This window comes from Notothenia rossii (genome assembly GCF_949606895.1).
Source record: "Notothenia rossii genome assembly, chromosome: 11".
In the NCBI taxonomy this organism is placed as follows: Eukaryota; Metazoa; Chordata; class Actinopteri; order Perciformes; family Nototheniidae; genus Notothenia; species Notothenia rossii.
The window spans coordinates 7,519,625-7,545,348 of record NC_136910.1 but is presented as its reverse complement, the minus strand read 5'-3'; the positions used below and the strand labels follow the sequence as shown (position 1 = coordinate 7,545,348).

The following is a 25,724-nucleotide window of genomic DNA, read 5'->3' as shown; positions in this document are numbered from 1 at the left end:
TTACCTCCGACCTGACGCCGGCGTAACTCAGTGCGTCAGGGATGGAGATGTTGAGCATGGCTTGGTGGGCGTCTTCACCCGGTTTCACCTTAGTATGAATGTTGGTCACATTCACCATCAGCATTATCGTCCTCATATTGCTGTTGAACTGAAGTTTCTGGAATTTGCCATCCCTGGACACAGAGATACATAAACAACATGAATTATGTCTTCACTTGTTTTTTAACAATGATCTTTGGCTAATAAATACATATACATTCCTATTTATAACCACATTCTGCTTGTGACTGTTAGCAAGTAGCAGTTACAGCTAATCCACAGTGTTATGCTAAAGATCTGAGAAAAACATTTGTGATTGTTTCATATCAAAGACTGTGTATAAAGAGGAATAAAGACACTACATATAAACATTAATAGAACCGTTTGTCATTTTGGGATCTAAACGTATTCTGTCTTGCAGAGAGTTAGATGGGAAGCTCAATACGAGTCTAAATGCTAAATATGAAGCTAGTTCCAGGGGATGGGAGTGTAGCTCAGGGTTGCCAACTTTGGGTACCTGGCTGGAGTGAGATTTTGATATCATGGGTTTAGTTACACGGATGCGCACGAAATGACTGCTATCGTGGTAGTAGCGGGACCTTAGCATATATATAGGATATATATACAATATATACAAATACACAATATTGGATACAGACTATAAAGGGCACACAGTTTCATTCACTAATGAAAGTTAACACATTTTGTTTCCACTGTTTTATTGTGTGCCTGTCGCGATAAGCAATTAATTGACTTATCGTACGAGAATCAAAATGAACTCGATAAATTGCCATTTACATGAGAATGTGACTAGCAGTTTGAAAGGATGTACTTGAATTATTATTATATATTATCATTATGTCAGTGGTCTAAAATGGTCATACAACGGTGCCGACAATATTATCGTTTATCGCAATAATTTCCGGGAAAATGTATCCAACAAAATTAATTATCGTGAGAGGCCTATACATGAAACACACACACACAGACAAATCTAAAGACTTACTACGAACTGCCAAATATATTAATTAACACACTCTCACTCTCATATACTCTGACTCTATTTTGGCCTAGTAGAACAATAAGCAGCAGACTTTTACTTTCTATCATTTCTACTGGATCTTAGATCTGCGCATGCGCAATATGGGTCGGCAGTGGCGGCTCCAGTGTATTTTTGTTGGGTAGTCTATGGTAGGGCTAACCCATACAGTGGTGGGGCTCAAGTCAGTATTTGCAATGTAATTACATACACGCTCCCCTTGACAGTGAAACGCCACACGTGAGGTTTAGATTATTTCCCTTTCTCAATCCAAATTGAACTGTATGAAATAAAAAGGCACATTTGTCTTGTATTAAATAAAAAGGGCGACCTGGAGCCAATCCTGCAATTTCCCCACAGGTGAAAGAGTTGACATGCTGGAAACCCAACCTCTGCAGGGGGGTCTGGGGTTTTGAAATACAAACTTTAAATACACATTCTGGTACTCTCTTCAGAAGAAAAATAAATAAATCTATTACTACATGACATATTTAAAAAAATGAATGCCATTTTAGTTTTTTGTTACTTTGTTCTGAAAGCTGAACCTGCTGCTCCTCACAGAGAGAAGAGGGCTGTGTGAATTACTTTACATTGTGGATAAGGGTGGATGTGGATAGCCCCCATTGTTCTGTGTGTCAAAATGAAAGACAGCCCACACACACCTATCAATCATCAAACCGTGGGGTCTTATTTCATTACGTGTTGATATGTTGTATCGATGTATATAGGGATGTGCTACAGCAAAAGTATTCTCCGTCGGGACTTCCTGCAAAAACACCACGCCGTTATCGTGATTCTGATTGGCCAGAAGACATTATCAAAGATGTTCTATTGAGAAGACGATCATTACGTGACAAAAGTTTTCAAAACCGTTTCTAGTCTTCGGTATTCTTGTTTTGGCGTGAGAATAGTTTGGGCAGCGTGAGAGCGTGAGATTGAGAGTGAAAGCGTGTGTCACACGCCAGATGCGTGAGAATTGGCAACCCTGAGTGTAGCTTAGCATAAAGACTGTAAACAAAGGTAAAAGGAAGCTATTCTGTCTTTGTCCAAACGTAATTGTATGGATAAATTAACTATGTATAACATGTTAAATCTGTTCTGCCTTGAAATTAAGCTAAGCTAATCGCCTGCTAAAGCTAACTTTAGACATACCCTAAATCATAACAACGGTCTCAATCTTCTAATCTAAGTCAGTCGTGGCAAGAAAATAAATAAACACATATCCCCAAATGTCCCATAAAAAAAAGTGACATTTGTCAGAATTTAATTTTACCTGGGAAAAGGTATTTTATCTTTGTCCCCAAACTGGGCCGTCAGCTGCAGGTTACTGCTGCATTTGTTGTCAGAGCCACACTCCTTCTGGAAATGAATCTGCAGGAAAATCAAGAAACAATATCATATCATGCCATACCATTACTATAGTTATTTACAATTAGACCTATGTCAATTGTTGGCTTCTCTGTACCTCAGTTTTTTGAGTGAGTTTCTGCTCCTGGCTGATTATTGGGTATGAGTCCAGGTTCTGCAGGGCACGTCTGGTTTTAGGTTTTTGTTCTTGTAGCGCCAAGCTGAGGGAGAAGATCACCGGCTCCAGTTTGTCCCTCACAGGTGACTGTAGAATCATCCAAGCATTTATATTGGTCAAGATATGTGCATGGGTAACAGCTAACCCTAACCCCCATAGCAGTAAATAACATATGAAGATTGAGGCTTTACCATTACGATCAGTTTCAGAGTCAGACACTTCTTTTTGGAAGATGGCAGACTGAGGGTGCCGGTGTATTGGTCATCATTATTGTCTGCAAAGCGAACACGAGAGCTTCTCCTCCTCTCTATATCAGCGTCCACTGTGTACGTCACCGCTTTACAAAGAAACACACACGGTACATTATACAGTTATTACAGCAGTTTAGGAAAAGCCTTAAGCAAGCTCGATTCTCCAGAGTTGGTTCATATTTATATTACACAGAGTTGTTGTTTTTTAGGTTAGAACAAGAGAATCTCAAAATGTCAAAGCACGTCACTGATTTATCATAAAGACTGCTTACTGGTATCTTTCTTGAAGTCTTTGTTTCCATTGCTTAGAGTGAAAGACAAACACAGTGTCGCTGTGATGCTGTAAAATAAAAAAGCACAAATTAATACATTGAAATCAAATAATCCCGTTTCAGAATTATACGTTCTGAGAAAAAAATCCTACCATGGTGTAGTTCCAGGACACTGATTTGGGTTCACAATATATGGCTTCACCGTGAAATTCTTGGTTAGGTGGATGACTGGTCGAGCCCTGAATGCAAATATGATATTGAGAATCAAACAGTGCCCAAGTTACAGTAACAGAAAGAGAAATATAATGTCTTTGCTCTGCCAAAGTGTCTTTTCATGCAGGTTTAAGGCTTTCTTTCAAGCTTTCACTCAACAATAATAACTTATTTCTACCTGAGCAGGGCCACTTTGTCGTCCAGAGAGCCAACTAAAATATCTGGATAGCTGTTTCCATCCATGTCGATACCTCCGTTGATGGAGTAGCCAAAGGTGTTAAATCCTCCAGACCCCACTGACTTACCCTCAATGACCTACAGGGGGCGACAATGACACACGTGAGGTCAACACAATGAATCTGGGCCTTTTTTTTGTAATGCCTGAAGTGCATCCATGACTAAATCTGACATTTACCTGACTGGGCTCCTCTGAGATTCCCTTTTTACTTCCCATCCAAATGTAGACCTTTCCTGTTTCGTGGAATGGAGCTCCCACGGCAAAGTCTGCACACAGAAATAAAAAAGAGATGACATATTGGGGGAAAACATGCAAAAGCAGTCTGCTCAAATACAGTGGGCCTTTAGGTGGAAGCATTGCTCTACTTCAAATGTGTTATTCAATTAAGTAGTCAAAAGTACAACACAACGCATTACCACTGTTCCCTGCTGAGAGAATATCAAAGCAACAGCGCAAAATAATTTGTACATGAGAAACTGACTGCTTCCTTTTTACTGTACTTTTCAAGGAGAACTGTAAATGCACAACCAACAACAACATCATAAAAACACATCATAAATCGGAATTTAACTTCTATCATTCTGTCGTTTTTTTTATCAATGAATCTGGGTGCAAGTACTTAGCCATGTTTTCAACTTTTGAATTAGGTATTCGCTTTAATTTACACAATCCTGTCAGTGTAAAAACAAATGTTGCGTTCAGGGTCATACCTTGGAATCCGTCTTGGTTGATGTCGCCAATGGCAGCCACTGCAAAGCCGAAAGCAGAGGCCGCCGGACCCTTCAGCACCATGCTGGCTTTCTTTTGGAACAGTCCATTCTCATTCATGAAGATATACACTGCTCCTCCCTGATCCTTCATGCGGTCAAAGTAAAACGGTGCGCCCACAATCAGATCATTCCAGCTGTAAAAAGCATACAAAATGTCAAAAGAATATACTTTACATGTCACCTATTATGAAACATCCTCTTCTTCATGTCTCTTCTACATCAACATGTGTCCCCTCTGAAAGTTTCAGGAAAAAATATTCTCTCTCTCTTTGTCCTGATCCATTTATATAAAAACCTGTCTGAAAATGAGCTGATCAGATTTTGGCCACTTTATGATGCCATAACGATTTTTTGGCTTGTGTAACCATTAGCCAATCACCAACCAAGGTAACCCCCCCCCCCCCCCCCCCACACACACACACCTTATCACCTGAATATTCTCCTAGAGCACCATTGAGTTCTTTTTAACCAAATATCTCTCAGAGGGGCGTGGGGAAGGGCTCCTTGTTTTCATCTAAAGTAACAGACAGAGAATCAGCACTTTTGAAACAGGGCTGAAACAGAGGGGATTATGGGATGCTGCAAGGATCTGTTGGATATTTCAAGCCAAACCCTTCAAAGACATGTTTGACATGAGACCTATAATATATTGATGAAAAACAGTATAATAGGGGACCTTTAAAATGCAAATGCATAGAAAGAAGAACTTCCTTGGATCTCTGATATTTGTTGAAATCTAGCTATGCATTGAGGGGGACACATGATTTCACCATGATGTCATTACGAACACCTTATCTCCGCGGCTGAGAGGACAGGTTTTATTCTCTCATCTCAGCTCATATATACATCAGTGTCATGCCTTCTCTGCATCATAAGGCAGATCATACCTACAGAGCACCGGAGCGTGAGGCAGCTCAAAAGCTCAAGATAGAGTTACAGACGATCCATTCACACGTGCAAACATAACACTTTTCTTATTCTTAGTCTGTGAATTAAGAGTATTAGCAGCTCATGATTAAAATATAGTATTAGGTTGAAAGGTTTCTAAACTAAAAGGCTTCCAATTAGTTCCCTGTAGTGATTGTGTCTTAAATGTTTTTGTTGCTGTTTTGATGCAAGAAAATGTTATACTAGATCAGGGTTTCTCAAACCTTTTCATACCAAGGACCACTAACCAATAAAAAAACACTCGCGGACCACCTACCTCCACAAATATCCAAAAACACATCGTTTTTCTAGAACAGATTACAAATCGCCTGAAAATGGTACAAACAAGTGGCAACATGTTTGATGAAGGTGTTGCGCTGGGCTATATCATGCAATCGAAAGCTGAAACTTGAGCTTGCTCCATTGTGGAGATATTCCCGCGAGAGTGCGGAAAACTTAAATGTATTTATTTATTTCAAATGTGAAATGTTACCAATATACTCACGGACCACTAGGGGGCGCTCACGGACCACCAGTGGTCCGCGGACGACACTTTGAGAAGCACTGTACTAGATCTAGTCTTTCTGTAGGACATGGTTTTGATTTTAATTTTAAAATGTTCTAAAACCAAGGACCTCATGAGTAGAAAAACATGTATTTGGATCCCAGCCTTGACTGAACTCCATACAAGAAAGAAGAATCTAAAGAAAGTGTAGATTTGAAATGTTCAGTGCGGTGTGCAGAGACGCACTTGTCATTGTTGAGGTCGGTGACAGCTATGCTGCTCCCAAAGTACGAGCCCACTTGTTCTCCGAGGATGATGAGGTCCGGCTTGATCTCGCTCTCTGTCATTACCCCGAACATCACAGAGCCCTTGGACTCGTCCCTGGGAGACCCTGTCACCACCGTGTATTCGACCTGGCTCAGCAGCTTCTTCTCCTCAAGAACGGAGTAACCTGCGGAAACAAGCATTGGAGATCAAACCGTCATCTGACTATGGCAGGGGTTAAAGGCCTTTAAAAGCATGGAGAGAACGTTTAGAGAATAGAGAGCTATTTACCTATATAACTGTGTCGTCTTTTGATGTTACCAAAGTTTTTGGTATTGGTGTCCCAGAAATTGTCTGGATCAGGAATCCACCACGTTGTCGTTACATGAACATTCCCTTTATAACAAAGCAGAATTAGAAAACAATGTTTTGTCTGCCTCATGCACAATGGGCTGCACAGACAGAGAATAATCCCAGGGTTAAACTACATCAAGAATTTAGCACACAGGCTTTAATCCTTGTCTGTGAAACCAGCCCATTATTTCAGTGATAAGTAACAAAACACCCCCATTTTGACGTTAACTCTTCAGTGCCCACCTTGCCATTCGTAGCTGCCTGGAGATCCGATGTAGACATCATTTTCGGTGAAGCCCCCTGAGATGCCCATGTTGCACAAGCCCTCCACCTCCATATCGTTGTTGGGGTTGCAGACCTGATAAGCGTTGGTCTGCCATTCATCGCTGGTGTTATAGGTCAGGTCGTTGCTCCGGACGTAGCACTTTCCTATCATCTTCAACTGGTCCTCTGCTCCGCCTTTGATGATCTTCACATAGCGATGCCCGCACGCCTGGTTACCAGAGAAGAGGGAGTATTCTGGGATGTTAGGGACTGCTCGGATTTACAATGTACCAAATCTGATAGTGTATCTAATAATGAGGCTGAATCACAGCTAGACCAATTAAAAAAACCTACATCTTAGTTCAGTTGTATTGCACATAAAAAATAAACAATGACAAACAAACACTAAATAAATAAATAATTTCTGTTCAAATGCAAGTAATGTGTCCTGTGTTCAAGGCTGTGTTTTTGCCGTTGCTGTATGACAAATGTTTACTTTCTTCAGAAAAATACATAAAATGTCAGAACAATGTTTATATAGAATATTCTTAATATACATATATCTTTTTTCTTTGATCAGATTTTGTAAAAACTAAATTAGGAATTTGTTTAAAATGAGAAAAATATTGCATTTGATAGAAATATTAAAGGCAGACTGTGAGGTAAACTATAATTAAAAAATGTCCAACTGGAAAAGGGTCAATGGTTTATTTACCAATATTAATAGACATGTATGTGGAAAAAGTAAACACAATTGTATTTCTTCTACAAATTGAGCTAATTTCTTCTATCAATCATCAAAGGCAAACATCCTTCATTATAATTCTATGGGTCTTTTCCACCTATATGTGTCATTCTGTCATGGGTGTGTGTGTGTGTGTGTGTGTGTGTGTGTGTGTGTGTGTGTGTGTGTCATCAGGTTTTTTTATGACGCAGTAAATATTGCAACATGCAGACTGTGGCACTGAGATACAGAGATTATTTTTATTTTAGCGTGTTACCACTCAGAGCTACAGTAAATTTTACCATATAAAAAGCCACCACCTGTGACACTGACTAACAGGAAAAAAAATGGGTGTCATCTCACCAGCACGCGTCCCTTCAACTGGTTTCTCTGACTGGCCACCGTCACCCCCAGCCACATGCCCTCCACCCTCTCTGATGGATCTGCTGTTTACGGGGGACAAGTGGCAATTAGATTAAAGCTGTTTAAAAAGAAACAATGAAAATAAAGCATAAAACATCCAGATTATTAAAAAGATTTCTAATGTTAATCCAGTGTCATATTTACTCACAAACCAGGATGTATGTGCTGCTGCTGTGACAAAACAATCCTTTGTTGCATCAATGACGTACATCTAATCTAATATACAGTCCAAAGTAAGCCATGTCAAATTGCCAAATCTTCTTTCATAAAGAATAAAATCCTTCCTCATGAGTATGGTGAAAGTTTTCCCAGGAAAACCAACCCAATAAGGGAAGCTACCTGCAGTCTGCGTCATGCCCCGACAAATATTAACCACACAAATGTGCTGTGATTGCAGCAACGCCACGCTTGACATCAGAAGTGATGAGGAATCTCTTTGTTATGGTTCTTACTCGTAGCCTCCGGCGGGCCTATTCACCTCCAGGTAGTGGAGCGGTAAGTCTATAAGTTAATAACCTTCAATTAAGAAAAGATGTTTCATAGCCTGGAGCTCATGGTGGAGGTGCAGCAAATAATGGTGAATGCTATAGGTCTACACAAGCTCTGTTGTTATTAAATAAAGGGGAAAACATCTGATTACCCGTACAGCCTCACAATGCATGGCTGTAGACTCATTTTGGAGTCTGATAAGGTGCAGACTGCAGTAATCTACCTTCACTGTATGACTCAGGCCAACTCACTAACTGGATCTCTGTTATAACAACACTGCACTCCCCAGTTAAATGTTGAGATAAAGAATCCCCTCTCGTGCTTACTTGTGCTGACCAGGTCCATTCTGGAGCAGTCTGTGGCGTCTGTTGTGATGGGACACGAGTAGACGGCACCTGTTTCGTTGACATCTTTTAAATTATTCGATTTCTCTTTTGGAGCTCCAGTAAGAAGCCTGGAGACAGACACAGAGACAAAGAGAAAAAAGACAGGAATATATATAAAGATTATTGGATTATAACACAGCTTTGCCATGTTGTTAGACAACACAATACAATCTGGATGATTTCACAGATACTGTTTCTAGTCTCAACACAGGGAATAAGAACAGGTTCTAAGATGAAGTACATCTATTCTCAATCATTGTGCATCTACAGCCCTGTGCCAGTAAAATACCCTAAGTGTGTAATGAGGACATATGACCCCGAAAACATTGAATTATAATTCATAATGGCAGACAGTGTTGAGTGTGTGTGTACGCAGTATAACGCAGTATAACACACACACACACACACACACACACACACACACACACACACACACACACACACACACACACACACACACACACACACACACACACACACACACACACACACACACACACACACACACACACACACACACACACACACACACACACACACACACACACACACACACACACACACACACACACACACACACACACACACACACAGAGTTCACGTGACCTGTAGATTAATAGTGGAAGGAGTGGAGCAGTGACCTGTGACGAGTCTGGGCAACACACACACACACACACACACACACACACACACACACAAAGTAGCTTCTTGGTGATGGACCTGATGTTTTGTCCACTCACCCGATCCTCCCTACATCAGCACCTTCTAACGCACACAGATCTTTGAAGACGAGGGATTGACTCGTCTACACGGCTCTGCGCTGGGACACTCTGTTTACTGTCAGCGAGGGATTTATTAGCTCTACTTTGTGGGAGGAAGGTGCCGACAATCTTGTTTACTGTGTGTGTGTGTGTGTGTGTGTGTGTGTGTGTGTGTGTGTGTGTGTGTGTGTGTGTGTGTGTGTGTGTGTGTGTGTGTGTGTGTGTGTGTGTGTGTGTGTGTGTGTGTGTGTGTGTGTGTGTGTGTGTGTGTGTGTCCTTGTGACACATGGCCGGCTGTACAATGTGGGAAACAATAGAGTAGTCAAAGTGTGTCTTCATTCAAACTTTCTGAAAGTGGACCATATGAAGATTTCACCATTATCCCGGCCAAAATCATTGTGATTGACGATCATTTCTTGATAATCGAAAAAACTATACTTAAAAATATTAAATTGGACTAGATAATACTGGAATCACTTTACCTTCTTTTAAGTTAACACACATTGTTTTTTATTTCATCAGAGATAGGACTCGTCTTTCTGTAGAGCTTTTTTTGTAAAAATCAAACAATCTTATATAATGTCATCATAAATCATAAGTTCATAAATGAATAAAAATAATAACAATATTGCATAAGTGGGTTTTTTCTTACGTTATAATTCCTGTGTTATCAAAACAAGGCTCTATTATGTACTTCTCCTCCATGATTGCAAGCTAGGACACTTTTTAAAGTCACTTGATATTCACCATTATCCCAATCATGTAAAACCTTCTATCTGCAACAAAACCCTTTATTACCCCATCCTTGGTTTAAGGCTGACATGCTGCTGCCAGTGGAAAGTGGTGAGTCAAGCTGTTAGTCATTTCAACTGAAGGGCAGCTAACCCCACTGATAAGCAAGAATAAATACATATATTGTGTGTACCTTTACAGTAATGTCTCTTATGAGTCAGCTCTTCATTGTTACAGGCTGATTATAAGGTTCCTAAAGGTAAAACATGCCTGAAGGATGAGGCATAACCACCTGATGTCCGAGGATTTACATAAAAAACAAATCATATACTTAGTGAAATATTGTTTGAGGTAAGCCATGGATGGTCACAAATGACTCACAGGATATTGGGTGGGGTTTCTTGCTATACAAACAGAGAAACTGTGCACCAGTCACAGCCACCCCCCATATATACAAAATGCCCCAAATTCAAACTTGCAATCTGTTTTAAAGTCACTTGTACGGATATTCACCATTATCCCAATCATGAGAAACCTTGCTTCTATCTACAACTAAACCCTTTATTACCCTATCCTTTGTTTAAATTAAAACTTGCAATCTAATCATGAGAACCTCTCAAGAGCTCAGACACAGTTATTTACTCTCTGATGTGTCACCTGAGCATGAAACCACTCAGAAAGTTTGGAAATCAGTTATGTGAGTTTGTTTCCGCTTAACTAATATCAAATTACCCCCTTATAGATCTGGTACTTCCACATTTTACTATCTTGGAGATCAGAATCACAACCAGAAATCTTACAGTGGGGAACATATAAAAATGACAGCGAACGGGATAGTTCAGATCAAATGCAAAAAAATTAAATAAATAGACTTCTTTAAATAAGGAGGCAAGCACACATTAATAAAATATAAATCAAATAAGTACATGTCAGAAGTAAAAAAGTAGCAGCATTATCAAAGTAAGGATATTAAAGAAGTGAAGTAGCAGCCAGTAATAATATTGCCAATTGTAGAAAAGTATATATTGCACTGTATTGTATTTCGGTGTGGTACAGTCTAAATTATTGAAGTAGCCGCCAGCAATAGCAATATTAAATTGTAAATAGAATATATATTCCACATAAGCAGGCGATGCCAACCTTTATAATCTTAGTTAAAGAGTTATGCTTTTCTAATGAAATCTCATTGCAAGAAAATTGTCCAGAGCTAAAAGAAAGTGACCACAATACTCTACACTAAATATTTCTCACTGATGCATGAAATGAAACACAGACATCCAACAGCCATTATTTGTATCAGAAAGTTCAATCATCCCTTCTTTCTGCTACCAGATGGGCATTATCAGCGATGAATCAATTATCTTGCCACAGTGATGACAACCAGCTAGAACTAACATGGCCTCTGAGGCCGGCAGCTTCCAGTAGAGAGGGAGGAGGAGGAGGAGGTTCAGGTAATCATTCAGTAATGTGGACAGCATCTGAGATTCCACAGAGGTCTGTAGTAGTGAGAGACAATGAGTGATATGAGGAGAACCAGGGCCACAAAGCCCCCTGTGAGTGTGGAGGCCCCTTCTGTAATCTACAGTATGTGTGTGCAGACATATGAGCAAGAAGTGTATGTTTTCTGCATACATGACTGGCCTGTCTACCTGAATCAGGACTCATGGCCACATTAAATGTTGTTCAGCTGTTAACGGCACAGTGTCTCAAAACACTCACAAGGTCAGCCGTTCGTGTGTGAAAACCAAAGCAATATCCAAAACATTTAGAAAGCGCAAAGTGGAAAATCCCTCTCTGAAGAACCAGCACCTTACCGTGGTAGAGAGGTTTGTGTGCCCTGATGAACCTGGGGGCTGTGTTGTCTGGAACCTTGTGTTCCTGGTAGGGTCTCCCATGGCAAATTGGTCTCAGGCAAGGGGCCAGACTAAGATTGGTTCAAAAGACCTCATGAAAGACGACACACGAAGTGAGGATACCCGGCCCGGAGGAAGCCCGGGGTCCCCTTCTGGAGCCAGGCCCAGAAGGAGGACTCGTCGGCGAGCGTCTGGTGGCCGGGCTTGCCACGGAGCCCGGCCGGGCACAGCCCGAAAAGGCGACGTGGGCAACACCTCCGCTTCTCCGTCCCGCGGGCCCACCACCTACGGGAAACAGCGATGGGGTCGGGTGCGCTGCCAGAAGGGTGGCAGTGAAGGCAGAGGGTCTCGACGGACCAGACCCGGGCGACAGAAGCTGGCTTTGGGGACGTGGAACGTCACCTCTCTGGGGGGGAAGGAGTCGGAGCTTGTGCGGGAGGTGGAGCGTTACCAGTTGGATCTGGTTGGGCTCACCTCTACGCACAGCGTCGGCTCTGGAACCTTACTTCTGGATAGGGGTTGGACTCTATTCTTCTCCGGAGTTGCTCAAGGTGTGAGGCGCCGGGCGGGTGTGGGGATACTCACAAGTCCCCGGTTGGGTGCTTCGTTGTTGGAGTCTACCCCAGTGGACGAGAGGGTTGCCTCCCTACGCCTGCGGGTTATGGGGGGGAAAACTCTGACTGTTGTGTGTGCTTATGCACCCAACAGCAGTTCAGAGTATACGGCCTTCTTGGAGACCCTGGAAAGAGTCCTGTATGGGGCTCCTGAAGGGGACTCTTTAATCTTGCTGGGAGACTTCAACGCACATGTGGGCAATGATGGAGACACTTGGAGGGGAGTGATTGGGAGGAACGGCCCCCCTGATCTGAACCGGAGTGGTGGTTTGTTACTGGACTTCTGTGCTAGTCATGGATTGGCCATAACAAACACCATGTTCGAACATAAGGATGCTCATAAGTGTACGTGGTACCAGAGCACCCTAGGCAGAAGGTCCATGATCGATTTGGTTATCGTATCATCGGACCTGAGGCCGTATGTTTTGGACACTCGGGTAAAGAGAGGGGCGGAGTTGTCAACTGATCACCATCTGGTGGTGAGTTGGGTCGAGTGGCGGGGGAAGCCTCTGGATAGACCTGGTAAGCCCAAACGTGTAGTTCGGGTGAACTGGGAACGTCTGGAGGAGGCCCAAGTTCAGGAGGCCTTCAACTCACACCTCCGGCGGAGCTTTTCGGGCATTCCTGTGGAGGTTGGGGACATTGAACCAGAGTGGTCGGTGTTCAAAGCCTCTATTGCCGAAGCCGCGGCGGGGAGCTGTGGTCTCAAGGTCCTAGGTGCCTCAAGGGGCGGTAACCCTCGAACCTCCTGGTGGACACCGGTGGTCAGGGAAGCCGTCCGACTGAAGAAGGAGGCCTTCAGGGATTTGTTATCTCGGGGGACTCCCGAGGCAGTTGCAAGGTACCGACAGGCCCGAAGGGCAGCAGCCTCAGCCGTGGCCGAGGCAAAGCAGCGGGTGTGGGAGAAGTTCGGAGAAGACATGGAAAAAGACTTTCGGGCGGCACCAAAGTTGTTCTGGAAAACTGTCCGACACCTCAGGAGGGGGAAGCAGGGAACCATCCAAGCTGTGTACAGTAAGGATGGGACGTTGTTGACCTCAACTGATGGAGTGTTAGGGCGTTGGAAGGAGCACTTTGAGGAACTCCTGAACCCGACAACTCCGCCCTCTATGTTAGAGGCAGAGCTGGAGTATGAAGGGGGATCGACACCAATCTCCCGGGGGGAGGTCACTGAGGTCGTCAAACAACTTCACAGTGGCAAAGCCCCGGGGGTGGATGAGATCCGCCCAGAAATGCTGAAGGCTCTGGGTGTTGAGGGACTGTCATGGTTGACACGTCTCATCAACGTTGCGTGGAAGTCGGAAACAGTACCGAAGGAGTGGCAGACCGGAGTGGTGGTTCCCCTTTTCAAAAAGGGGGATCAGAGGGTGTGTGCCAATTACCGAGGCATCACACTACTCAGCCTCCCCGGGAAAGTTTACTCTAAGGTACTCGAAAGGAGGGTCAGGCCGATTGTCGAACCTCAGATTGAGGAGGAACAATGCGGATTCCGTCCTGGTCGTGGAACGACGGATCAGCTTTTTACTCTCGCAAGGATCCTGGAGGGGGCCTGGGAGTATGCTTATCCAGTCTACATGTGTTTTGTAGACTTGGAGAAGGCGTATGACCGGGTTCCCAGGGAGTCACTGTGGGAGGTGCTGCGGGAGTATGGGGTGAGGGGGTCTCTACTCAGGGCCATCCAATCTCTGTACTCCCAAAGCGAGAGCTGTGTCCGTGTCCTCGGCAGTAAGTCGGACCCATTTCAGGTGAGGGTTGGCCTCCGCCAGGGCTGCGCTTTGTCACCAATCCTGTTTGTAATATACATGGATCGGATTTCGAGGCGTAGTCGTGGGGGAGGGGGTCTGCAGTTCGGTGGACTAAGGATTGCACCACTGCTTTTTGCAGATGATGTGGTTCTGATGGCTTCATCGGTCTGCGACCTTCAGCACTCACTGGATCGGTTCGCAACCGAGTGTGAAGCGGCTGGGATGAGGATCAGCACCTCCAAATCTGAGGCCATGGTTCTCAGCAGGAAACCGATGGACTGTCCACTCCAAGTAGGGAATGAGTCCTTACCCCAAGTGAAGGAGTTCAAGTATCTCGGGGTCTTGTTCTCGAGTGAGGGAACAATGGAGCGTGAGATGGGTCGGAGAATCGGAGCAGCGGGAGCGGTACTGCAGTCTCTTTACCGCACCGTTGTGACGAAAAGGGAGCTGAGCCAGAAGGCAAAGCTCTCTGTCTACCGGGCCATTTTCGTTCCTACCCTCACCTATGGTCATGAAGGATGGGTCATGACCGAAAGAACGAGATCGCGGGTACAAGCGGCCGAGATGGGTTTTCTCCGCAGGGTGGCTGGTGTCTCCCTTAGGGATAAGGTGAGAAGTTCGGTCATCCGGGAGGGACTCGGAGTTGAACCGCTCCTCCTTCGCGTCGAAAGGAGCCAGTTGAGGTGGTTCGGGCACCTAGTTAGGATGCCACCTGGGCGCCTCCCTAGGGAGGTGTTCCAGGCACGTCCAGCTGGGAAGAGACCAAGGGGTAGATCTAGAACCAGATGGAGGGATTATATCTCTTCTCTGGCCTGGGAGCGCCTTGGGATCCCCCAGTCAGAGCTGGTTGATGTGGCCAGGGAAAAGAAAGTTTGGGGCTCTCTGCTGGAACTGCTACCTCCGCGACCCGACCACGGATAAGCGGGAGAAGATGGATGGATGGATGGAAAGTGGAAAATCAAGAGGATAGACAACACTGTTATAAAACACTTTAGAGGCCAGTAGGTGTGAACTTTGCACACAGAAAAAAAAAAGTGAGAAATTGAGAGCACAGAGTACAGCGCTAATCACAGATTCTTTACGGAAGCCTGGGTAACTTGGCTGGCAGAGCGCATTTCTCAGCAAACCGGGGAAAATACCTTCTAAGATTATAAACATGACTGTTGTCTCACTGTCTCTTCAGAGCCGCGTGGGTCAGCTGTGTTTGTTGTGGAAATTCAACTCTGCTGATTGACACCGCAGGTTTGACATACTGTACATGAAGACACGGCTTTAACACTGGGAAGTGCTATTTCCAGGAAGGCAACAACTTCATTTAATGGTCCCATGTCATGGCCATTTCCACTGATCATAATTCCATTGTTGAGGTCTACTAGAATAGATTTATATTGTGCAAACCAATTTTCCAAAATCACTTTGGTTTCTCATACAGCATCTCTGTAAACTACGTGTATTCACTGAATTTCACTCTCTGCCTTTAACGGCTCTTTGTAGCTCCAATAGCTCCAGCCCCCACCCTCCCTGTGAGCACAGTGTGCTCTGATTGGTCGGGACGTTGTGAGTCGCGCTGAGCTCCGTGGAGGTGTGGTTTCCTTGTTTAGCGACAGCGAAACAGAGCCAAACTCACCCTGAGCACACACAAAGTCACAGCCGAAGTAAAAACAATAAGTGTGGCTTGATATTGAGTAAGAAAAAGGTTGATAAACGCTGTGAGAATGGGTCTACAGAGAGAATTTCGCCGTGATCCCAACTGTCTGTTATCAGCCTGCAGCCAGGGAGGAGAGATCAGCAGAGCTGCTTGCACTGAGTGTGTGTGTGAGGAAGTCCGTGGATTGGTCAATTTGGACCAATCAGCGGGGGCTTAACGTAACGGCTCCGCGGACGTAACGTAGCGGCTCCACGGATTGGTCCATTTGGTTCCGGGTAACGCATGACATCATGAGTTACCCGGAAGAATCAATGGACAGTGACGTATCTCCAACGAGGTGTTTTGGGGAGGTATTTTCTGTGTTAGAGTTTTACTCGCTACAGGGTGTACTTTGAGGGTTTTGACTCTGCAGACCGTTTATACGCATAAAAACCTTCATAACACACAAGGGGACGGGTAATAACCGGAAAAGCATGAAATGGGACCTTTAAAGGAATAGTGGGAAATACACCTATTGGACTTTTGAAAAAAACTACATTAGAACAGGGAATGAAAAATGGCAGCTGGATTGACTCTTACCGACCAATGGGAAGGAAGTGGACTCATACATAATCAAAGTGGATATAAAACATATCTGTCTAGCTTTTGTTTTTTTAGGAGCTGCTAAAGTGATTCCTCAGAGTTATCAATCTCATATCTGTGCCGTTAAAATAAAAATACAGCCAGCCAATTCTTAGCTTAGCTTAGCACAATGACCAGCTAGTTTTGCTCTGTTTAAAGGGTAACATTTCATTTATATAATTAGTAAGAGAACAAAACGTGTTTCAAAGGTCAACAAAAAAGCTAGTTTTCAATGTTACATTTGTCACTTTATACAAAGTTAATCTCCTTGCATAAAGGGACTCATACCGTTCAATGGGAGGAGGAAGTGGAATCAAACATAATCAAAGTGAGCCTATAACATATCTTTCTCTTGCTCTTGTATTTGTATGGGCTGCTAAAACCATTCTCATATCTGTGGAGTAAATATGAAACTACATTAAGTTAGCTTAGCTTACGCTTAGCATGATATCTGGAAACAGCTAGCTAGGGTCAGTTTAAGGTAACTAAGATCCACCCTCCAGCTCCTTTGTTGATTAAAACCCAAAAAACTTGAACAAGTGTAGCTAACCTTTTCTATAGGTGGTATGAGGCAAATACATCTTTCCAAATGTCAACTGAAAAAGCTAGTTTTTAATTTGATGACCTTACATTCGTCACTAAAAGCAAGGGGATTAGGAGGTTGTCTGAAATCACATGTACATTTCTAAAACTTGAGTAACAAAGCCTCGGCCATGACAACACACCTCACATCCTGCATGCTCCCCTCCCTGCTCATCACCTCCTCATAAACAGGCTGTGAAAGGCCCAGAGAGGGGGGGGGGGGGGGGGGGGGGGGGGGGACGACAACCTGCAGATGCATTCCAGCTCTGAGGACATGTTGAAATTCGCCCCCTCAGCCTCACAAGTGATGGGCTGGCTAAACCAAACATTTACTGTGGGCGAACACACCCAGCCAAGGTGAGAGCGGCATTCTTGACATCTGGAGGGAGTTAGATGAACTACTGGATATTCATATCAGTGCACGGTGCTTAGTTAAACAAACAGAGGTCGTCTTATCTCTTAATCAATGCTGCCCACCACAGCTCCTGACAGCAGCAAAAAGACTTTGGGGGAGGAGGTGTTGAAAGACCTAGGGAGGGATGGAAGGGGTTGATCACTCTTTGTCTCACAGGAGAGAAGAGGACAAAACTACAAGGCCTTGTCAGTTTGGTAAACACACATCTGTCCATAAGACCCTCAACGCAACACATGTAGCTCTCTGGTAGTTAATTAAAAGTAAGCCTGTGTAAAGCTAACCTCCCACCTGACTCAGAATAACATCAACAGCGCTGAAACCAAGAAACTAAACTCAATTAAAGATGACTAAACCATTTCAGATGACATTTTCTATCCAACAAGAATAGACAATGTGCTTGAAGAGAAAAAAAAACATCTCATCTGAGGATATTCATCTTCATGGGTCCAGTCTGAACACGAGTGTGATGAAACGCATGATATGCGTCTCAAACTGGCACGCTGCTTTTCACCTCGCTGGCCCCTGCCTTTGCAAGTCAAGCGGTATAAATATTTAAACATGGGTAAGTGAGAGAAAGTGTGTGACACACAGACGCATTATAGCTGTGGCGAGTGTGTTTGAGTGTGTCAGCCTCACAACAGTGATGGATCACCCCTCCAGATAAGGCTTAGGGCAACCAGTTTGTCACAGGGTGCAGCACTCAGGGTAAAGAAAAAAAAGATATGCACTCTTTTAAGAACTAGTGATAAATATATAGATCATATACATAAAGTAAGAAGTCAAAATGAGTATTATTACTTAAGAAATGGTTACGCCAATTTCACTTGTTGTACAATACTGTACGGATGAATTGGTATAAGGTGAATTTAAAATGTTTTAAAAATCAAGCTTTTCGGAAACAAGCTGACACACGCAGATGTTGCCCCTGGTAACAAGGTGTTGTTGCATGGGGATACAGTGGGAGGATTGATGAATTAACAAAGCTGAGGAGGTTCAGAGATGTGAGGAGAACAGAGTCCCGATGTGGAGGTCAACACTTCCATTAATCAAGCAGATTTAGCTAAATCTGTTCGTGCAAAAGACAACCAAAGTTGGTTTGTGGTTTTTGCAACATGATTAGTAGGATTTAGTTCAGGTAACATGTAGAACTTCAGTGCATGTTCACGATACTCATATTAAATATGAGACATATACCTGCACCCTTCAAATGGATTTACAGAAAGTAAATATTCTGAAAGGGAAAGCTTTGTGCAAGCTGTGGGGTTGACAAATGCTGTTGGGAAAGTCAACACAAACAAGCAAAATATGAGCTTTGTGTAAGTGTGCTTTCAACAGATGAAAGATGGGGTAGGTCATTTTAGAGAAACCAGCTCGAGTGCGCTAGAATTTGAAAATACAGCCGGAAGAAATCTGCCACTTCCTTACAGAGCCCCCCCTCCAACACACACAAACATGACCAATGAGGGCACGAGATAAGTTTGTGCACAGATGGAAGGCTGACAGGCAGGGAGGCCATCCTATTGGTCGTGCTTTTTACAGTACTACGGCTTCCACAGATGACATGTTTTATGCATTTTTTGTCAAAGCACTTCAGATATTCATTGCTATCGGGATGTTAAGAGCATTCCATGGAATATAACAAAAAGTGTATCTCGAGCCGGTTTCTCAAACTTACCTACCCCAGCTTTAAGTGCCTAAAAGGAGGACAGCCGACATTAATGTTAGCTTTAGTTTATTGGCTTTTACTGACATGGTAAGGAATGCAACATTGCTGAAAAATGCAATTCTGTTTGGGTCTGGTAAAAATTGGATATGTCAACTTGCTGAAGAATGAAAGTGTTCAACAAACAAACAACCAAAATATGAGTAAACAGGTCTACATACTGTATGTGGGCCTAACGCATGGTGGACCTGGTCCGATAAAGCATGAATAACACCCACTCTCAGCGCACAGCTGAATTGCTTTGACACTCCCCGTTCTGCACTGTGGCACACGGCGAGGTCACCGGATTGCGAAACAAGTACAACCAAAGAACAGGCACACAAAAAGCCATTAATCCACTCCCTTAATCCTAAATCCATTTAACAGATACACAAACACACTCACCTACTGCACCCTGAGTATTTATCAGGATATAAAGATGCTGCCCTACACGCAACTCGTATCGATTCCACCAAAAAACATTGCCACTTAGAGCCACTAAGCAATAAATGGAGATAATACTGAATGGAGGGACTCAATTTGCAGATTGAATTAAGCAGGAGCAGACCGGGGCGGAGATATTCTTTATACTCTTGTTATGATGTAATGACTTCAGTGAAAGACGAGAGGAGGGTTGATATGATAGACATGGTGTGTTACAGTGTGGGCCACAATTACTGGGTGGTACATGGTGTGTGTGTGTGTGTGTGTGTGTGTGTGTGTGTGTGTGTGTGTGTGTGTGTGTGTGTGTGTGTGTGTGTGTGTGTGTGATTGGTTTCACTCTGTTACAATAGCACCAAGATGAACCCCGTTCTTTGTACTTTCAGGAAACACTTTCACAGGGCAATCGGTTAGAGTGAGCACGCACATTGCAATCAGACTACTCACAGGAAGCACACCTTGTCAACACATTGACTGTGTGTGTGTGTGTGTGTGTGTGTGTGTGTGTGTGTGTGTGTGTGTGTGTGTGTGTGTGCGCGCGCGTGCGCGTGTGTGTGTGTGTGTGTGTGTATGTGTGTGTGTGTGTAACAGATGAGTCCTCTCTGAACAATCAGTGGTACATCAACCTGCTGCTAAATGAAAAGTGGCAGCACACCATTGGGTTTCAGGACTTTCACTTTTCTTCAATTTTTACTTTAAGATTTTAATAAAGAGATGTTCTAATATGGATAGAGTCTCCATATGGGTTAATCACTAAGTTTTTTAACTAGTTTTACAGTTTCTTTTTAAAACTATAGCATGCTCAGAAAGACAAGCTTGGACACCAGAAATGTGTGAAGGACTACATGATACATATAAATAAAATACATGGTTAACATTGACATGGAACTATCACCCGACCCGAACAACAACCCCAAATACTGAACGCTTATAAACAATATCACAAAATGATCTATCATTTTGAGACACAGTCAAATAGGGAATGTATTTTCTTGTCAATTACAGTATGTGGCAAAAGAGCATTTGTTTCTATGGTAAAAACGTGTATTTATATGGTTGAATATGGATTAAAACTCTACAGACTAAACATATATCCTTTAACTGTACAAGTCAAATATATCTACAGTATTTATTCAATCCCAACAACCAGATTTTACCATAAAAAGGTTTTCTATTCTTGTTTTAACAGTGTCTTATATTAAGACCAATCTTTCAGTATAGCCGTCAAAGGTTGTAAATTATTAACCAAACATGCAGAGAGTAAAAGGAAGTCAGTGATGAATAACCGTTGACACACCTAGTAAACCATGAGCACACCGGCAGTTGTGTTAAATTGTAACTCCACCGAAACAGGCGTCCACCTGTGTGACCTAGTCAGAATACTGATTCATCCCCATCTGCTTTTTGTTTCTGGAAGCCTGAAAGTGTTTGTTTTTTTAGTCATGCTTCTCTGAGCTCAATGTCACCGAATTCAAAGCGTTAGCCCTGCCCTTTCTATCTCACATCTCAGCTGTAGGTTGGATGTTTTATACAAAAAAGCTAAATATGCATTTGAGTTGGAAAGAGAGGAAGTGAAAACCTGGTTTCAATGTGATATATGGTAATTAGGTCACAAGGGGAAATAATATGGAAACAACAGTGTAATGCATTAATCAAACGAGCAGTAGAACAATTTAATACTGTTGAATAAAATGCATCTGTAGTCCTCAAACACAAACACAGGAGTCTAATCTCAGCTGGACAAACATCCTGTTTGAAGACCACCATCTGCCATTGGTCGAACAGTAACACGAGAGCAAACTCATTTAGAGCCAGTGTGACATATGAAACATGGCAGGTCATCCCCTGGTAATAAACTAACTCACTTTTCATTAGCGACGAGTAAAACCCTGTCTGACAAGCACAATGTTATTTTGGTTTACGTCTGTAGTAGGTTGGTCTGCTAACTGTGCCCACCCACAGCCTGGAGTCCCTACTGACAACACAACAATGATACACACGATTAACACACACAAATCTGAGAAATACATGCATACAAACATGGATACACAGCTGGACTGAGCCTGGACACATGTTTCTTAGTGACCCCACATCATGCAGCCATAGCTGTATTCACCAGAGACGACATTCCCATTAACATTTTGACCCCAGCTGTATGTAAAGGGGGAGGGGATAGTGGGGGGTTTAAAGGTGGACTACGTCACAGCTGGAATGGGGCAGAAAGAAACACGGTTAGCGTGCTTGAAAGGAGTCAAGTTTTCACTCAGGTGTTACTCATCTTATACAAGCGCAGTGTAGGTGTGTGCATGAAACATCTGCTCTCACCTGCTGAGGCTTGAAAAGCATCCACAACACGCCACGGCAGCACATATTGCCTTTATTAATCATTTGTTTAATCACATGTTTTAAATGTCTTATCAACTGTATTATAGAAGGCCTTTTATAATATGTGTTTTAATACATGTAGTATGGTTAAGTGGGACTGCAACCCTTAGTAGAAATATGGGGATTAGAAAAATAATCCCCATATTTGTTGATAAATGATTAATCGTTAAAAGTATTTTTTAATGCAATAATTGTAAAAAATGCTGTTTTCATTAAACATGGAGATATCCTGCTCTTCTCTGTTTTTTATTATACTAAATTGAATATCGTTTGGGTATTTAAAGACACCACTTTGCACTTTAAGAAACTGGCATGGCAAACTATTTTGTGACATTTTATACACTAAATGATTTAGCAATAAATCTAGATAATAATCAGAAAAATAATCCTTTGTTGCAGCTCTAAATGCAAAATGGCTGTATTGTAACTTTTCTTATTTGTGTTTCTTGGAGCCTTTAGGATTTCCTTAGAGTCCTTCCAAGCAAAATGGAATGAAGGATTAAATATCACTACTGGAAAACATGCTTATTTATATCTCATAATTAAATGATAGAAATGGTCCTGTAACTTCTGTAATGGCCGGTCTGTTCAGCTACTTTTATACTTAAAACACAATTGTTATATTTGCAGCAGGAAATGCATCACTGTTTGTCTAGAGGGGACTGATTGGACATTTTATGAACCAAAGGATTAATTGAGAAAAAACATGAGAGATCAATCGATAATAAAATAATCATTAGTCGCAGCCTTATTGTTAAGGGCAGATATCGAGTTACCCCATTCACTGACTTCCACACATATCAAGTGTAAACCTATACTTCAGGATCCCTTCCCTTCAAAGGTGGAGCATGTCACTAAAGAGGGAAAGGTTTGAAACATATAGTTGTTCTAGCTGCAGGTAGCCCCTATTAGCCCGGGGTGTGGAGGGCCAGCTTCTTCTCCATGCTGTTTGAGGGCATTTGTACAAGCAGGGGGGGAGCAGGGGGGGAGCAGGGGGATCTCTTACAGTTCTGTTCAGATAGAAACAGTCTTCACTGCAGGTATTTCTAATGAAAGCACCACCATAGAGAATCTGCTCTGTGGAGATTAGCGGGAGGCCCGAAGTCCCGCTGGGATCCATTTCAACATGTTATTAGAAGCCGTCATTCATTCTGCTGCTAAACATAATGCAGCCCACGCCATTACCAACTGATTGGATACAGCTAATAAATACCAACAAGATTAGGGCCGGTCACTATGGACACACTTGCACTTAACTTTGTAGAGGTCTGGTACAGCAGTGGCTCTAATTGGAAAGCACTTCAAACCATGTTTAACTTCCACACTACACTCTACATTTCAGGTTCTCTCGGTTTTTATCATAAGGTACAACTTTAAAATGAGACACCCTTCATATTGGCCTAACAAGTGGTAACTAATAGATTTATTGATGTTTAATAAGCCATGGGACAACTTTTAAAAGGTCTTACCCCGAAGGGTTTCTCACTTTTTTCTAGCAAACTACTATACCACTGCAGCTGAAAATATGACCAAGTCTTCAATAAATGTTTTTTACTAAGTAACCCTCCTGTTGTCTTCGGGTCAAATCTGACCGATTTACTACTTTCATCAATCATGACTTTTTTGTTTTAGATTCGATTGCATTAAGGCTTTATGATATCCTTCATAGTATTTGAACACAATTGCTGATCACCACTTTCATTGCATTTTGGATGATTTAGTCAACTTTGGAACACACATGGTGTTCCCGGTCAAAAATGACCGCCATAAAGAAAAGGAATTAGTAACCATCCGGATCAGATAACCCCCCCCCTACACCCACACCCACACAGAACAATTTGACACATTTCCCACTCTTATGTGCCCATCCCCCCACAGGGATCAAACCTGACACACGCAATACATGTTCAGTGTCTATTCTTTGTATGTACTGCAGTTTTTCATGTATACCAGTAGTCTGATACAATATTTAATGTTTGAAAGGGTGATAAATTACATTTGGTGCTGATTAATGTTTTTTGTGTTAATGTAATAGCAGTTAAAACAGGACCGGTCAAATTTGACCGAGAACACCAAAGTACGGGGGGGAAAACGAAGACAATAGGAGGGTAGGCAGTCCCCAACAAGGAGGTTGGTTTTGGGGTGGATATAGAAATTATTTTTCTCTAATGGTCTTGGAGTGCCCTTTAATATTATATACAGTATTTTATTTAGCTCATTAGGCATGGATATAGTGAAAACAGTACCATGTTAATTACAAACTCAAGATAGCAACTGTACATTTAAGGAAAGAAAATGGAATTACGTGTCTCTCTGTAATAGCACAGATTATTTCAGATGCTATAACCCCTTTTTCCGCCGTAGTGCCGATAATGTAATGCATGTATTGGGGTCTAATGGACAACACAGGACTGTTATTTGGAAATGTTTCACTGTGGCCTGACGCCTTACTTCAGAGACAAAGAACAAGCTTTACTACAAGGGGGAATGTTGGATCACGGCCAAATCGGACATACTCACCTGCACCATTTACACTCTTTGCTACAGCATGTCATTTAACACATTGGGCCTTCAGTGTAAGTGATACTCTGTGCAAAAAGATACCCTCCGAGTACTACACCTAGTGTGTTTCTCCATACTACGATATACTGTACCTGCTCAAACACAACAGGTTGCCATTGGAAATCAAGTGAACATGAGCTAAGATAAAAATGTTGATAAACAATTCATTAGAAAAAGTAAATTTTCATGCAAAAATAACTTATAAACTATATATGTTTGGGTTTAGGACTGACTAAACACGAAATGTAAAGACTTTGAGAAACTGGGACAGACATTTTTTACATTTTGTAGAACGATTAATCTAGAAAATAAGCCGTAGGTTAATTAATAATACAAATGTATCCTTATGGGACGGAGTGGCGCAGTGGGCTGTGCGTTGATCATCAGATCAAGGGTGGCGTTGGGGACCTCCAGTTCCAAACCCGCCCCCACCGCCAAGGCGTCAGGCCTTTGTGTCCACGGGCACGACACTTCATCTGAATTTGCACCTGTGGGTATTGTCCACAGTACATGACCGTTACATGTGTGTAATGTGTATTTGTAAAGCGCTTTGAGCATCTGGAAAAGCGCTATAATAAATGTAAGGAATTATTATTATTATTATTATTATTATTATTATTATGTGCAGCCCTACACAATTATAATATAGGATGCTTATGCAGCTTCTTTGCTTTTTTTTTTTTAAATACGTGACTTTTTGCATCCAATCAACTTTGCAAAACAGAAATTCGATCGAGAAATCAGGTGTTTTATCAACAAAGCTGAAGTGATTTGTATGTTTTTGTGCATGTTCAAACCAAAAATCATACTGTGTGTCTTTGAGCACTCCCAGTTTAATCTGTACCTCGCAGGGGAAAGCCCCGTCAAATGAAAAGGCTGACTTTCATAGCCTGGGGCCACTGCAGTCAGACAGGGATGAGCTGAAAAAGCAAAAGCACTTCAACTCTGATTAAACATTCATCAGTCAGAGGAATGAAATT

At 42.5% G+C, this 25,724-nt stretch overlaps 1 protein-coding gene across 2 annotated transcripts in view; it reads right to left on the bottom strand.

Annotated features, from left to right (window-relative positions):
- Nucleotides 1-25,724, bottom strand: part of itga3b (integrin, alpha 3b) — a 130,908-nt gene that overhangs the window by 4,959 nt on the left and 100,225 nt on the right. For both annotated transcript variants that reach the window (XM_079660735.1, XM_079660734.1), the window contains exons 2-15: nucleotides 8,624-8,751; nucleotides 7,749-7,831; nucleotides 6,641-6,890; nucleotides 6,335-6,439; nucleotides 6,026-6,230; nucleotides 4,288-4,481; nucleotides 3,755-3,843; nucleotides 3,518-3,654; nucleotides 3,279-3,365; nucleotides 3,127-3,194; nucleotides 2,795-2,940; nucleotides 2,544-2,690; nucleotides 2,352-2,449; nucleotides 5-173 (exon numbers count right to left, since the gene is read on the bottom strand). In XM_079660735.1, the coding sequence (XP_079516861.1) occupies nucleotides 5-173; nucleotides 2,352-2,449; nucleotides 2,544-2,690; nucleotides 2,795-2,940; nucleotides 3,127-3,194; nucleotides 3,279-3,365; nucleotides 3,518-3,654; nucleotides 3,755-3,843; nucleotides 4,288-4,481; nucleotides 6,026-6,230; nucleotides 6,335-6,439; nucleotides 6,641-6,890; nucleotides 7,749-7,831; nucleotides 8,624-8,642 (1,797 nt within the window). In that variant the 5' untranslated portion in view covers nucleotides 8,643-8,751. The remainder of the gene's footprint in view (nucleotides 1-4; nucleotides 174-2,351; nucleotides 2,450-2,543; nucleotides 2,691-2,794; nucleotides 2,941-3,126; nucleotides 3,195-3,278; nucleotides 3,366-3,517; nucleotides 3,655-3,754; nucleotides 3,844-4,287; nucleotides 4,482-6,025; nucleotides 6,231-6,334; nucleotides 6,440-6,640; nucleotides 6,891-7,748; nucleotides 7,832-8,623; nucleotides 8,752-25,724) is intronic.